We start from the raw sequence: 17,203 nt of genomic DNA, 5'->3' as shown, positions 1-17,203 counted from the left end.
ATATAATTTAGTTATATGGACCAAAATGAATAGGGATGATGAGTCATTGATTTAATTCTGAATTTCTAAGAGCTTTGAGGTCTTATTTACATCTGCTGCTGGTACCGATGCGATGGTGTGAGGTCACTGCCTAATCAGTTCTTAATGTGAACTGAAACCATATGGCCTCGTCGGCACACAGGAAAGAGACAGTGCATATCATTAGAACAACCCTGCATTTTTATGTGCCAATCAAACTACTGTTCAGTCTTCAACAGACAATCCGTCGCACCATCTCTAGATAAAACATCCGTGATAGCAAGTTAAAAATAACAATTCTCTGTGAGCCTTATAAATCGAAGCTGTCAGTATCTCTCCTGTGCTGCACAGAAGGGACCACGCTTATGTTCGCTGTCTTAAATCCCTTAGTCTACCAGATTTGCCCTTTCCAAGCTTCAAGGGTTAATTGTTATTGTCCTTAACCTGAGCAGTCTGCTCTATCCTGAGGGGAATATTCCTGTTAATGTGTGACAGTCTGTGTCATGGCAGTTTGGAGTATGAGCAGTGCCCCACAGGGACAGCTGGTGTACTGTCCTAACCATCCATAGGAGAACATAGCGAGGCCTGTAGGCTGGCTGTCAGGCAGGCAGAGCGCCTCTGCCCTGCGCTGCCCAGATTCCATCCATCCCAGAGACCTCCCAGGACCAGACCTAACCCTCAGGCTGCTCTAATGACTCTGTCATTACCGCCCTGCTCAATGAAGTCATCACTCCATTTGGGGCCTGAGAAAACATTGGCCACTCATAAATTCATATTTATTTTTAACATTGCTTGCAAATACCAAGCATATTCCACTGTCTCGAATGCTATTCTGTCTTCAGAAAGAGCTGCCTTACTGCAATAACCTTCACATGACTATAACAATGATAATAGTGTAGTGCTTGTTGTTTGTCAGTGAACATAGGGGAAAAACCTTGCTTGCTTTTAAGGCAAAAATATCAAAAACACAAAAAAGATATTGTAAGGATGGCTTTTTTTTTAGAATCTAACAGCTTCATAAAAAGGTGCTACTTTTCCATAATGTGAAAGTGTGTACAACCCTGACCACCGTCTTTGGAGACCTGAGATCACTAATGGTTGGGAGGAAGAGCCAGCAAGTGCTAGCTCTACTCGGGTGCCATTTCCTTTCCAATTATGTCTGCGGCTCGGCCTTTGAAGAGTGCCTCATGTTTGTTTACGCTGGGGCAGGGAGATAACCTGCGATGCTCGGGTAGATATCCCTGTGCCGGGTGATGGTGTTTTTGAGTCCAGCAAAGATAGCACTGGGTTTCTCCCGGTACTGTCTCTCAAGGCCACGGCACTAGCTTTTGTTGCTAGGAGATTATTCAAGTACATTGGATCAACAAACTATACGGAACATATGTCTTGTATGTCATACATATATGTTCCTCGCCTTCACATAACTCATCGTCTATAATGCAAACATACATAGCTACAGTGTGTTGCTGCTCTAAGCTTTTATTATATGAGACAAGTCTGAATCTACTGTAACAATGCCACTGGCTGATTATGACAGATGTTATTGTCCTGAACTGGCTTCAGGTATAGTCTATGATGGGACAAAAAGAAGGATGACTCCCTGAGATACAGACATGAACAATACTGTTGTATGCAAATGCTGTTGATTCTGAAGATACAAGCCCACTGAACACAGCAACTTGGCTCACATCAAATGGTGAGTGAATGGAGTTGCCGTTAGCATCAGAAAAGATGGCAATCTTCTTTGCTAGCTGTGTTGGGTTAAGATATGTTTATCTGATGGGATCCTTAAACACAAGGAGGAACGGATACAGTACCTCATCCCACACAAATCCCCGAGAGACTGAGAGAGAGTGAGAGTGAGTAAGGGGATGAGACAGAGAGCTAGAGATGGAACGTGAGAGTGAGAGCGAATGAAAGAGAGGGTGGTAGAGCGAGAGACCAGAAGAGAGAGGGAAAGTGCAAAAGAGAGAGAGAGCGAGAGAGTGAGAATAGGAGGGACAGGAGATGGCAATGTTGATTGGGTCAAGTCGGACCAGGGCAGTACACCTCTGTCTCGAAGGAGAGGGAGGGACGTGGCAGACTCTACCTACATGGAGAATTAATGACTCTCATTTATGAGGGGAGCTGGAGCCTGGTCCACAGAGCCTGCACTGCTCTTATGAGCCAAACCGCTCCTTGCACCACTTTTTGTAGTGTGGAGATAGGACACCAGCCAACAAAAGGGAAATCTGGTTATCATCGCCACACAGCTATGCAAATTGGCTCATCTTGTCCTATTTTAAGATGCACGATGGGAAGGCGACAACAGTTTGAATGTGTTTTTATTAGTCCTGGTTACATATAGAAAAATACTCAACTAAAATCAGTGCAGTTGAGAATAAAATACAGCAATCGATCTGACAATATATGAATGCACAAGTAAATGCATTGTACAAGTGCTTATTTAAGCATTTAAAATATCCCTAGCGCTACAGTAATACAAAATTGTAGAACAATTACACAAATTAGCGTATCATTTTTCCTTCCCTTGAGGTCTCGTATTTCAGTTGATCACTGAAACATACAGTACTACAAGGCCAGGAAAATAAAAACACTGTCTTTCTGCAGTCAATCTATGTTCTGCCTACTTATCAAGATTGCAGCCGACCAAAACAGAGGCAGTATCGGCTAGCAATCCTACTGTAGACAAGGACAAATAAGGGAGTGAAAAGGCCTATCTATGACTCTTAGCCTGTGAAGGATCCCCTGTATGAAAAATGGCTCTTGTGTAATTTGGATTCTGTAAAGCATAGCTCATCTGCGGTTCACTCAGCCAGCTAATGGTGCTGTATGACACGGTGAAAAAAAAAAATCTTTCAAAATAAAGTATATTGCTTCTTGTTCGAATTTTTTCCTGATGAAAAAGTCCTTGAGAACACTCACACACACAAACATACACACACACATTCACACAAATGAAACCGCCCCCTGTTCCACTGAAATATTCATTGCAGTAACACATTTAAGGAGACGGTCCGAGAACTTTAAAAAAAGTCTCCTTGACTTGAATTTAAACAAAATTTAAATTCCCACTTCCCAACAGATATTTTTTGTGCCTTCTTTCAATTCATTTATACCGTAGCTTCTAAATGACCTTACCAGAAAGTGTCAGATCTCTGATACAGTACCAACCTCTTGAGACTTGTTAAGAGAAATCAAACAGAAAGCTATCAGACACCACGTCCAAACATAGATCACAAAGTCCATGCTCTGAATATACAGACAGTGCTCAACCTTCAATGCAACAGGCAACAACAGAAGTGGTTTTCGTTGATGGTTTACAGCAAATCTGAGTTGGAGACACGAGTGAGCCGCTCCTCACTCGTACTCTGAACCCTGATGCTAATGCCATAGGCAGCTCAACCAAGAGGAACTGCCGAGCCGGGGAAACAATCGAGGTCTGACACAGGTGTCCTTTAAAACCTTTTAAGGAGTGAGTTATTTTTCCAAAACGGAAGCTAGCTAGTTTTAGTTAGCTTCCGTTACCTAGCAACCTAGCATAATACTCGTAGCAATGCTACTACCTGCTAGTGTTACTTGTTAGCCTCCTAATTGTACATTTTGAAGCCATACTATAGCGTTTGTCATACAGTTTTTGTCTATCGAAAAATAGTCGGTTGGAATGTTCAGAATCACATATGTGTGACGCTACTCCTTAACGGGTTAATCTGGGAGAGCACTGGGGGGCTCTTTTAAAACATAGCCCATGAATATTTAACCTGAAGATAAAAACGATGTGCATGAAACACATCCTCTACCCAGCAGGAAGACTCTAAATAATGCCCCTTGCGTATAGCAGTAATCTCATGGTTCTCTTGGGGGAGTGGAGACAGACTTCTACAGGGCTCAGAAGTTGGTGTGGATGGAAACTAAAAGAAGGGAAACATTGCTGTGGAAAGGAGTGCTGTTGTGGAACAGAGTAGGATCTCCTTGAATCCCTATGCGTGTTTGTCTAGAACAACAATCCCTAAAAACAAGTACAGGACTTACTTGGATGTAGAATATCTAAAAGCTGTCAACATAGCCTCTTCTTTTGCCAATAAGGCCGATAAAAGTAAACATTTTTTTTCCAACCACAGACTTTTGATAATACCGATTACCCCTAAAATATTGTTCCAGGTCCCAAGTGGTAGTAAAATGTACAAAAACAGTTTTTAACAGTTATTTACGTTTTTGTACAAAATGCAGTCGACATACTTACCCTTAAGAGTTAAAATGGAAACAAAACAAATACTGTTTGGTTGCATTAGTGTGAGACAGTTTGCTCCCTCTATATCCTAATCAGTGTGCTTGTAAATAGACTGTCACTAGCACATACTGGGCATGTCTTTCTAGAGAGGAAACCTTATGCTCTCCAGGGCAACACTGATTGTATGATGCCTTAGTGCTAATGAAACTCAGCAGCAGAATTCAATAATGAGCCATTCACCAGCAGATCCCCTTACTAATGGGGTTGGGAATGTCACAGGGCTCCAGTTTTTTACACAACATCTGTCCACAGGCCTCTAATGCATGCTGACAGGGGGGTTCAACTATGCTATCCACAAATATGTTGAGGAAATCCTTCCTTACAGTCAACATACATGTTCTCCTCGTAAAGCCACATGTTCTGGAGGGCACTATTGCCACAAAACCCAATCGTGATCTGGACACGGTTTCAGCAGTTGAACTGCACTGAGAATGCCACAAGAACGGATGGAACTGCTGTTAAGAAGATAACAGCTGCAGAAGCACTCATCTGTCTTTTCTCAGGAATTTATGTATTTTAAGTTGAGAAATAAAGTCAAATCAAACTAAAAGGTCGGGTCTGGGAAGTGGTTATGCTTAGCTTCGAGTCTGAACCAGGGTCATGTTCTCAGGACAGATTTCTTCGGTGCACTTCAAGAGTTGTTCGTAGTGTTAGTAAAATGTTACTTGAAGCTGGCGAGATAAGGTAAGGTAAATCGTTCACATTCTGAACATATCGTCTTCCAGAAATGCATTCTTAATGTGTTTGGGATTGTGTTCTAGTAATTCAGGGCTCATTAAATAAAACCATTTCTCCTAACAGCCTGGACCATCCAACCCTCTCCTTTCCTCCCACTTGGGACATTAACACCCTCCTCTGAGTTCTATCAAGTGTGGTCACATATCACAGAGGATATAAGATTACTTATTTGTATTTGCTTAACCCTGTGTCCATGTGTGGTGAAACAGGCCACATAGATTAGTCAGAGCAAACAGCCATTATAAATCCATTTAGCCAAGGTTCCTGAGGTGGGGCGAAATAGCTATGAGGGAGGACCTTGCTAAATCACCCCTGTTTAAAGGCTTGCACACCCAGGATGGAAATTCAGACCTCAGTGACTCAAGAGATGGAAGAAAAGCAAACACACTAATGGAGAAAAAATGTCCAGGACAGATAGTCTGGTGCTTTGCACTAATTTCCTTGCTACATTGCATCACAGTGGGACCCTATACAATTCCAGGACAATGACGTCCTGTCAGATGAGGCTTATAAAATGCTATACATTATCAGTTAATTCCTCTAATGTTCATTGCCCCCCATATGCACACACACACATGCCCACTCTAAACAAGTCTCCTGGGCTGACGTTCCTCCGATTGACACCTATCCAGCAGCAGAACCTAGACCCTCAGCTAACCTGAAACACTCGTTACTACAAAGCAGGAACAGCATGAAAGCCTTTTGAAATTCATATATACTGTAAGCACCTATAAAATACGTTGAGCAATTTGTCATTTGAGTATCTTAAAAGATCAATTTCCATACCAATGATTTGTCAAAAATAGAACTGTCATGTCAACCTTAAGTCATGACAGAAATTAAGCCCACAGACAGCCATCATTTCCAGTTATCCTCCATTTTGTGAAACAGAGGTGTAACTGTATCAGGTGCGTCTGTCTCGCACTCTGACAAACCCACCTCTGATCAGAACTGACTCAAGGCTATTTTTCTCAGGCCGAGATCTCTTTTAAAGCCACCGTATTTACAGTTCTCATGCACACCAGTAAGTCGTAGCTGTGGATGGTTCCGTTTTTTCCAAGAGACAGAGACAGATGTAGCGGAATATAAATCCTCGTGCGGAAATCCCTCTTGGCTGCTTCCATTAGCTAGTGTGGTGTTGAAGTGTAAATTGCAATTCATTACATCCATGTTTGGACAAATGTAAAGACACCAAATGAATTAACAACTTGATCACTTTTTCACTCCCTACAGAGCCTATGCATAGGAGATATTTTGGTCCAGTTGTGAGGTCTAACTTTCAGCCATGCGCAAGCCCCTAATGGAGTGTAGTTTTTTTTTTTTCTGCCGATATTTTATACATGAGGAAATCTTCACAAAGGACAGGAAATGTTGTTGTCTTGAATTTTCAAGAAATGTGGGGTTGTGGTCGACTCCAGTTACTCAGTGAAACAAATCATGCAATTAAAGAGGAATGAGCAGATACAATCGATGCAGATCACTTCCAGTGTGGTGGTGTGTCTCCACAGACAGGAAAAGACAACTCTGGACAGCTGCAAAGCAAAAGTAAGGTACATGGAGCTGTCAGGTGGCCAAGTGGAACACTTTTAGATTGCGCTAAAGTATTAGCACATTTGAAAAAGGAAAATGGGTTTCTATCATCGCTGTCAACCCCTACCTGTCAACACAAAAAATGATAATGACATGTTGGGGGGTAAACTAAAGACGGCCGTATTCATCACCACAGCATGTAACTGATGTCCAAACCCCATACGCTGATCGAGACATCAGTTCTGCCTCTGACAGCCCAATACACAATGTCCTAAAAAACATTCCTGAATAAGATACTTAAAAACATCAATCCACTGAAAAGATGTTCCTCCATCAAAAGCATGTCAAGATGCCTCAAGAGGTGTAAAGAACTGCAGAATAAACACAAAAAAGATTATACAAAATAAATAAATACACATTTATGCGAAGCACACAGCGCTGTTAGACCCGGGATAATTTGCCAAATAAAGCATGCTGATGTGCAATTGCTCAAGTGTGCACAACATCTGTTCATCAGTTACTCAATGCTTCAACAGGCTCCTCTCTTCAAAAACATCTGGCCTCAAATATGATCCATCGACACCAGACCAACTAGGCCACACTTACTGTATATGTCATACAAAACACACTCCAAACAATGCCTGTATTTTTCCATTTCAATTAACATGTTCTTACATTTCAGGGAGGAATATGAAATATATCACCTGCCATCTGCTTCCATAATAATCTTGGAGTGATTCAGTGGGCACAAATGGATTAAAAACTGTCTACTCAGTGAACCCAATATAATCCATGTTTATATTCCCTCTAATTAAACAAATATCTCTGGAGGAAGAGAGAGACAAATACCTTGCTGTTCACAGATCACAATTTATATCCATACTTACACTGCTCCCTATGCATGTTGTTTACATACTGAACGTCTGAAAATGACTCTCGGGCCAACATCTTTCATGTCCAGTTCACTGATAATCTTGGACATGATCAGATGGTAGTGATCTCATTTAATTATTCAGAATCTCTGATTCACGAATCAGAGATTGATTTCATGTTGTTGATGACACTGACATTAGCCATCTGAAAACTTGGTTAATCTCTACAGGTGGTAGACACTACTCCATCATTGAGTGCAAGATCTTTCTGTACTCTGAAATAATTATGAGTTATTCAAAAGCCACATTGGTCCTAGGATTCTTTTAGGATCATAGAGAATTTCACATTTTTGTTCTAAGTAAAATATCTCTCATATTGTATTTGCTAGTACCATTTGTTCTCTGCCTACGGCTAAGAAATGTGCAGACTGGCTGGTCTTGCCACCTGAGAGAGAAATAAAACAAACCAAATGTTCTTTTCAGAAAAAAATATTTCTGAGAGCTGCTTCCCAGAGGTATATAATTGAGATAGTTGGCATGAAGACTAGTGTGTTGTCTTCAGTGTCCAAAGACATATGCAGAAATACAAAGACTTGAATTGGTTCACATTGGTGCTTAACATGCTGTACTAATAGTCCCATCTTTTAATATGCATCTGCCAAGCCTAATCTGTGTTTTCATAAATAACATAATTAAATCCTTTCAAAGACGAAAAGGAACATGCACACATCCACCAATATAATGTGAGCTTTATTCAGACTCTCCCATTTTCCGTCTTCGGTTATGCGTAAACGGATGCTCAGAATTGGCACAAAGCTATTCTGAGAGGAGATGGATGTTAGGCAGCAATTCATATTTTTGCACAATGAATGGAGGCACAGCTGCATTGAATGAACAGCTGTTTTAGCCTGCTTTTGGCAGTGCCACCAAAGTCCCTCTGCCCTACACACTCACACTGTGGATAAATGAAGGTCAGATGTAGCCTTATGTGACTTCTTTTTTGTACAACTTCTGTCAAAAGTTAAATGCTAGGAGTGTTCTTCCCTGCTGGATGGAGGGATGCAGTGAGGAGGTGGCGAGGGGGAAAAAAAATCGTTGCTATCGGGAGCTCAGCTTCCAGCTGTAAGGGATTTCTCACTCCTTGGTTGAATTAGCTTTTCACCTCCGTGGTATCTCGTCTTCTCTGGTCAGTGGAGCAGACATATGCTGTTGGCCTCGATACATGCCTCCGGAGTCGAGATGAATATCTTAGCTTAAGCTCTGGTGCCACATCCGTGTCGCTCTCCTAGGCTTTTGTGTTCTCTTTCACTCTGTGCCTTCCAGTCACTGGTTACTTCATTCTGTACACGGCAGCCGAAACAGCTCGGGGAAATTCAACTTTTACATGAGTGAGTCATATTTTGAAATGGATGTACATAGAGATAGGCTGTTTTGTGGTGTGTGTGAGTGGATGGATCCTGGTCTGCTCCACCATGCCCACTGAGATTTGGACCTGGTCTGAAGTAAGCAGCATCGTCCTGACTACATCGAACTACTTGTCCAATCTTTGGAAGGACTGTGTTTCTGACTCAACCGGAATGCTGAAAAGTCTGTTTTGACGGCGCACTAGTTCCTCACACCACAGACGCTCAATACAGAATCATACAGGTCCCACCTCTGGTGACATTTACACATCGCTGTCTTCTGTGAGAACACTGGAGGGTTAGCTGAGGTTTTAGAGTTTTCTTTGAGTCTATCCTTCCCCAACTAACTACTTAGGAGCGGTGAGTACCACAGGGGTCACCTCACTGGCAGATACACGCTCGCATCTGTAGCGTCTGAGAACCAAATCAATATCTCTTTGTGGTTGGACCTTGAGCTAATTGAAAATCTTTCAGCCCATAATGAAAATAAAATGTCAGACAGCCAAAAGATATAAAAATGACATTTAATCCACACCCTGGGAGCAATCATTCAATTTAGAGTAAGGAGAATTCTGATGACGTGAGAATGAGCGTTTCAAGTGGGTTGACTCTGGAGAAACACCAGAAATGTATAATTCGGGGGAAAAAAAACTGAAATCCTACTCAAATAACCAAAGCTTCTGAGAGCAATTCTGTACTCACTGGTTGACTTATCTCTTAAGAATTGCCATATTACAAGGTTCGATGACTGTCCTGTGGGGTTAGCACAAAACTGAGTATGGCTGAATGCCTTCCAAGACATATTTCAAAACACAGACAGCACATCCCATGTTCTGTACCTTTCCCCCTTGAGAAACAAGGGTTCTCTCTCATGTTAGAATGGAATATTAATCTTAGGAAAGTCACACAGCTCCACAAACATTTCACAGTGCTGTATTTAAGATGGGGCCTCTGCTGTTCTGACAGGCTGTAGCTACCTAGAGAGCTATGACCCCTTTTCAACTGCTTGTTTCTGACAGCCAGCATGCCATGTGCCTCTGAAGTGCAGTTTGCTACCATGCTCGCTCGAGCTTTAGTACAATCCAGCCCTCTTGACATATCTTAAATGAAGGATCTGAAAAAGGCATCCTATTAAATAGATAAATGTCATGTTACATTCATATTTGTAATCTTTCTTTCTCTTTCCATTTGAACAAGCTGCTGCTCCTCACAGGACCCTCTGTTCCCATCAGTGTGTTGCTGCCCCCCCTCCAAGTCCCCATTTAACACAGCAGGAGACAAGACTCCCATGAACAAAGCCCTTTCATCCACTATGAAATGTCGACAAAAGGAGGATACCAGCAGAGAAATGCACCCTTTTATCTAAATGCCCAAGTCATGTCAATGGAACATTCAAAACATGAAAGAGATCTGAAAGTATCTCAAAGTACGCTTTTCTTACCACTAAAAACCCCCCACACAAAACGTATATATTTTGCTTTTGTGCCGTTATGAAATGACATGTCTAGATACTTGGACAGAGACAAACCCAAAGGGTCTTACCGATGTAGTGGTTCCACTCTGGGTCCAGGTCTGCTTGGTTGGCGAGGCAGCCCTTCATAACATTGAGGCAGTAGTTGTTACAGGGCTTGACAGCAGGCATGGCCTGGCAGTAGGGGCAGTACAGCATCTTGGTGAGAGCGCGGATGCAGGCCGGGGTACTGCTCACCTACAGGAAAGAGGACAGGAAGGTCAGAGGGACCCTGTAACCCACAGGACTGTTCCACCGATCCTGTATTGGGTACAGCAACGTCAGAGCGTCACTCTTGCATTATACTAAACTGTTACACTTTAATGCTGCAGTGCTATGCTGTTAAATGTGTCTCTTTGCTGTGCAATTATCTCTTCTACAAACCATCATTTAAATAAAACTGATTCAAATCATTTGAATGACACATTTTTACAATTATACCCATACCTCTTTCATAACAGTTAGGAAAAACCAGCAAAGCTGGATCACACAAACTCAAAGAGAAAACAATGGGAAGGGTAGTAAAATAACTTTTTCTGTCTAACAGCACTGCACTGCAATACACAATTCTCCAGGGGTCAAGCTAAGTTTGAGACTGCCAAGGCTAAGACACTGTTTGGAATGCAGAGGGATATACTGCCTTGCTACACCGTCGTCATATCTATGATACCTCTCCATGGGCTCAGAATGCATGAGGACTAAATGCATTAATATTAACATGGGAGGATGTAGAAAATGCAGCGCAGGTGAACAGTAGTGTGTTGGATGAACAATGCAAATATCAACACAGATGCTCAAAGTCTCACGGGGAACAACAAATGGTGTTATCTCTCTTCTTCCCACTGAGGAAGCCAGCTCCACACTAGCTCAACATTTACATTTAGCAGATGCTCTTATCCAGAGCGACATACAGTAAGTACAGAGACATTACCCCGAGGAAATTAGGGTGATGTGCCTTGCCCAAGGACACAATGTCATTTGGCAGGGACCGGAATCAAACTGGCAACCTTCAGATTACTAGCCCAATTTCCTAACCGCTCAGCCACCTGACTCCCTTGCTGCAAAAGCCCATGCTTTCGGAGCAGCTTCCACCTGAATTCCAATTTGTACACTGGTAACTGAAAGCATTTCTTTTCGGGTGCTTGTGTTTGTGTGTGCCTTCTTAACTGTGTGTGTGTTCTATGTAGGTCCATTGACTAATAATTACAAACATTATTCAGTTTATGGCATTTGTACTTCCAATGTATGCATCTATCCAGTTTCTTTTAAATGCATTGCAAATCAAAAAAGCATATTGTACTTTGATTGAACAGGCTGTGAACAAAGAATCTCATGTTTACCCAAACCCAAATCAAGCAGAGATAGGAAATTAGGTAAAATGTAAGGAACATATGATGTTGTCCTGCACTAGTGTAAAGTTCCACATACTAGTTTAAAGGAACACAGAATGTTGTCCTGTCCTAGTTTAAAGACATACAGAATGTTGTCATGTACTAGTTTCAAGTTTCTAAAGAACCCAGACACTGCATGAATTTGGTGGGAGCACAAGACTTGTCGCTGTTGGAAGTCTCTGTCTTTGAGTGGTTTCTGAGCAGTCGAAATGTTTGATCTGATTGGACCCCTGCTTCTCTTCAACCCACCAGTGAGCAGCCACTGAGGAGTAGAGGAGGCAGCATCTGCCTTCATATAGCAGGATCAAACAAACACACACACACACACACACACGCCCGTGACAAGACAGGTTTCAGACATCTAATGGTAGCACGTCTGTTCGGCTTATTACACACCCTGACACTGATCACTCAGACAATGTCGTTGTGGCATCCCTACAAACTCTCAAGTGGAGTGCAGGTTGACGAGTTGGAGATAACAAGGGTGAACCTTCTTTCAACTGTTTCTGTGGAAGTTCTGGGTGGTTGTGTGGGAAGTATCTACGAGATGTCTAATTTCTTTGTTCTGCGGTTGCAAAGCAACAGATAAAACACACAGGTAGGTAAAAGACTAAACACAATGGAGTCTGACATCAAAGGGAAAGATCATCCTGAGGTAATCTAAAAGCAAATTCAACTTAATTTCGTCACCTTTTTCGAACAGTCGAGCACTGAATAGAAAGTCAATGTTTGTGTCAGAACGACAATAACCATAATCTCTAAGCTTGTTTCTTTACAGAAAAACTGTCCATCACTGACATCTGAAAAAAGCAGTTCATTCTCAATGAAAGGCTCTGCAGTCCTGATGCCTGGACTGGAGTATGGATTCAGTGCATTACAGTCTCACTAAAGCAGGGTTTATCCAAATGACAGTGGATAAGCACGTCAAAGCAGCTCCTATTATTAGAATCAAAAGTCAGATCATCACTTCACACGACACTGAAACACAAACAGTGGAGATATATTTGGAAGAATCGGAGTGTAGTCTTTGATACCGTCTGAATTTTGTCTGGGAGGAGACATTCAGACAAGTCTTTAGTTCCTGTGTGCCCTCTCTGTTGTCTCTCATGAGCTGTGAAGCGGTGTGATGTACAACACCGGCTACTGTAATTCAATAAACGCCCCGCCAGTGATAGACGTGGATGTCACATCTCACATGAGCCGCGCCACAGACGCCTCCTCTTGGGTGTCTCATTCCATTAAGCCTAAACCCAATCCAGGCTCGTGAGCTCAGACCCCGCAGATCAAAAGGACACGGCCCCCGCCACATGACCCGGGTCTCAGGTCCCTGTGAAATGCCAGAGGTGAAGCAGGGACATTCTGGCAGCCAGGATGTGTGTCCCTAGGCAGATAGTAACCACTCATTCTCAGGACTGGCTCATAAACATGGTCTCATCAGTGGTGGAAATAGTGAGGCACTCTCCGTTTAGCTCGCTATGGGGGGTTCACGGAGTTCACGACGGAGAACATGTCGAGATGCTTGAAAGTTCAGGGATCAGGCATCTTGATTATACAGCATAACTCCAATAGATTAAAGTGAATGTGACACTATACGATGCTGGTTCCTCCTCACCTTTTGAAACTATTGAGATCCATCGTGAAGTCAAAAGTGAAGTGGTTGACCACGTAAGACAAAATGAAGCAAAACATTTTCAGTTAGAACTGTCCGCAGACACATACGCAGACTCATTTACGCAAAGACACGTAGACATAGTCACACACGTACACAGACACGCACGTGCACACACATTAACAGAGACAATGAATCATGAAGTGGTGAAATGGGCATCTATCAGACTGGAGTCTCCCAGGATGGAACATAGGACTAAAACCTGCATTAACGTCATTATGAGCAGTAAAGGAGTCATCCAGAAAGCAGCCCCCACCTTGTTGTTTAGTGAGGCTAATTCCAAGCTTAAGACTCTTGCTTTTCCTTTTAATCTTATTTTGCACACGATCGAAACTACACACACTCCCAGGGCAATATGATATACTGCTGCGGCAGCAGTACGATTACATCACATCAAACAGAATACTCAGGCCTGAGCATGATTAATGGCTCCTATATGGAGTTAACAAATATTGGGAGATAGAGATACAAACATTTGCAGCACACATTTTCTCCTTTTTCACTCTATAGCTTAAGGCAAGCAAGTCTCCCAGCTCCTTCAGTCTGCAAGTCTCTCTCCCAAACAATGCAGAGGATCTCCGCAGTGTTATTACTCAGAGCCCCGAAGGCCAACCAACCGTCTAGTATACCAACTCTTCTAGAACAGTCTAGAGGGCAAAACATGATGCTGATCCATGAAATACCATAAGAAATCCTCACCCATGCTGAAAAACAGAAACATGACAAGCTTGCTCAAAATTATGTTGGATGTTACTCAACTCAGGCTTCAGTGTACTCATCACAATTTTGTATCATAAAATACTTTGATTAGTCATCTATCTGCTTCATGTGATGGAACTGTGCTAAATAAAAACATTATATTGCCATGTCTGCTACATCCCAAACTTTGCAGCCATGTACTGTATAGACAGCTTTCTTGGTCAACAGAGATGCTGGTTGTTACCTTGGAAACTCGGTTGGCTACCTCTCGTCCAACGGAGAGGCCCTGGACGAATGTTCGTGCCGCGATAAAGGCCCTGGTAACCTGAGCCTTGAGTTTCCTGGGCACGTCTCCAAAAGGTTTGAGCTGGTCCGTGTACTTACTGATACACTCCAGATAGTCCTCTGTGATAATGTACTGGGAATTGAGCAGCGTGAACATACGCTCCAGCAGACGAGACCAAAAGTCGTTGAGCATTTCCTCCAAGTTGACATTTCCTCCTGTGTAATAGCGTTTTAGCTCAGCAAACAGGTTCTGGAATACTTCAGAGTTCTGCATGTAAGGCTTGCCATAGGTCCTCACGAACATCTCGTTCAGGGACCTCTCAGTGTTCTCCAGCAGCTCCAGGAAGAATTCTGGTTGGAGGGGAAACAAAAAGAAAGGGGCTATAAATGTCTACTATTCATATCTCAAAGTGTGCACATAGTAACCGGAACATCGACTTTGGTCAGGATTAATAAAGTGAATTGAAGTGAATTGTGTATGTTCCCATGAGTAAAGTCAAAACATCATGTCATTATGTATAGATCTATCCACACTGATAAAACAAATCAACTCAAACGGAAACACACAGTGGTATTTCTTTATGTAATTATTCGTCATACAGTATAAATCACAGCAGCAACGGATATAGCAAATCAAATAAAAACTGTATATTAACCACTTGGCATTTTTATTCTTGAAAGACAGACACTGTTTTGCAAGTGTGACATATCCATATAGTATAACATTACACTCTGCAGCTAAGATTATACTGTTAGCTCACATATGTTTATCAGGTTAACACCTTGAGGGAATATTCATCAGCGACATACAGTGTGTTCTTCAAGACTGAGGTATTTATGACTGTAACTCGATATACCATTAACTACTCACATTTCAGACTACCCTGTTTGACATCCAAAGTCAATCAATCAAACTGAATCTAAAGCACTCATTTATACCATGTTTGAGAAAGTATTTTTTGAGGCGTTAAAGTCATAATGCTTCAAAATATTAAATCCAATATTGATGATTGTTTATTATTGAAACTGCATTTTCTTCTGTTTTCCTTCAATAGGAAAACATACAATGTAAAAGGAAAACGTGTAATAATAGAGATTTATAGTATTTGTTAAGAAAATCAACCATAGAATGATAACGATTAAAAAGTAGAATATTTGCTGATTATAAAATGTTATATTATTATACAACTTACAAAAGCACACACAACTCATAAACACAAAACTTAGTATGATTTTCCCCAACTTGATTTAAATCCAATATAATTCCATCTCTCCAACAGTATTTCCTGAGATTGTTGTGGAGGATCATTATTTTTGGAGCAGCTCTACGCTTAATAGAGAAAGAACGGCACACAGCCTCAAGTTACATAGAAAAACTCTCCAAAAAACAGAGACTTCAGGGTGAAAGATTGAGGCTATATTCTTTGTCAACACTGCGTAATATTTACAGAATGACCTAAATGGATCAACTGAAACTTCAGTGAGGTGATGTCTGCCATATTAGCTATCCATGATGACAGGCTTGACTTTCAAGTAGTCTGATTAAATTTGAATAGGGTTCACACCTTTTTCTGCAAATTAGGAACACTGAGTTCAATAGTTCAAGAATATCAGTATGAGGGTTCCATGACTACCATACTAAACTTCTTTTATTCAGATTCAGACACGTTTTATCAAAACATAGCATTAAACGATATAGTCCTTTGGTTTTACTTGGTCCCTGTATGCCACGATGAAAAACAAGAGATACATGGACCGTACACGATTATTCGCATGATTGAAGTTGGTTTGTCTGCCGAGAACCAGCTCCTCTCCCAGGGTGGTCATGCGGCTCTCAAGATTCTGAATATCTATCAGGTATGAATTGAGGGGCCTTGTTAAAATGGTAATGTCACTAAGTGATCACTTGTGCTCTGCAATAAGAGAGAAATCCAATTACATTAGGAGCAACACATTAGCAACCTCCAAACACTGAAATGGTCTTTGGGAAGTGTAGCTCTGAATAAGACTTGACCGGCATTATCCTATTTCCACGTATGTTAATTACTGTATTAACTGCCCTCGAAAAAGATACAACCGACATGCCATCTATCATCAACACCATTTTATATACTGTTCATTTGAATAGCTTTCCTAAATAAAACCGCATGTAAAAGTAATTACATTCAGATCTAGCTGTATCGTTCTTGACCACTTTGTGAACTGTAACAATTACTGACCCTAGAAACACATTTTTTTATGGTTTTCAAATAATTCAAATGATTATTCACATAAAAATTTCTGACTTAAAAGACACATTAAACTTGGGTAGTCTACCTGTATCTCCATCTGTATTTTCCAGACTGGTTAAATGGTCAAATCTAAGCCTTATTAACAGAGTAAAATATGGTACAATTCTCCCACACATTATGGGATGGAAAGCATCTGATTAAACTAGGTCAAAAGACCTTAATGCAGACTTTTACAGTAGCTAATGTGTTAAGGACCCATCACTAATGAGGGTACTTATTAAAATGGTATCATGTTTAGTAAGACAGTATGCTGTCTTGATGATAGATGTGCTTTCTATCTTTTTATATAGCATGGTGAGCTCTTTTTGTGGCCAACATCTAAATATATTTTGGAGTTCTTTGGTTTATCTTTTGGTGTGTGCATGTGTGTGTGGCGGTGGTAGTTCTATTTTCAGTAGTGGAAAATCATTTTGTATTTCTGTTTTTACCTGAGACTTTAATGTTGGTGTTGTTGGACTCCAGTTCCTGTGTCTCTTGGGACATAATTATATTAACTTGTATTTTCA

General features: G+C 41.4%; 1 protein-coding gene across 1 annotated transcript in view; it reads right to left on the bottom strand.

Annotated features, from left to right (window-relative positions):
* The window catches only part of LOC136962898 (glypican-6-like), a 52,896-nt gene that overhangs the window by 17,937 nt on the left and 17,756 nt on the right, over positions 1-17,203 (bottom strand). Inside the window, exons 3-4 of the mRNA XM_067256803.1 lie at positions 14,366-14,757; positions 10,395-10,560 (exon numbers count right to left, since the gene is read on the bottom strand). Coding sequence (XP_067112904.1) covers positions 10,395-10,560; positions 14,366-14,757 — 558 coding nt within the window. The remainder of the gene's footprint in view (positions 1-10,394; positions 10,561-14,365; positions 14,758-17,203) is intronic.

This window comes from Osmerus mordax, chromosome 2 (genome assembly GCF_038355195.1).
Source record: "Osmerus mordax isolate fOsmMor3 chromosome 2, fOsmMor3.pri, whole genome shotgun sequence".
Lineage (NCBI taxonomy): Eukaryota > Metazoa > Chordata > Actinopteri > Osmeriformes > Osmeridae > Osmerus > Osmerus mordax.
Note: the sequence above shows the minus strand (reverse complement) of the source record. Positions and strands in the feature narration are given on the sequence as shown.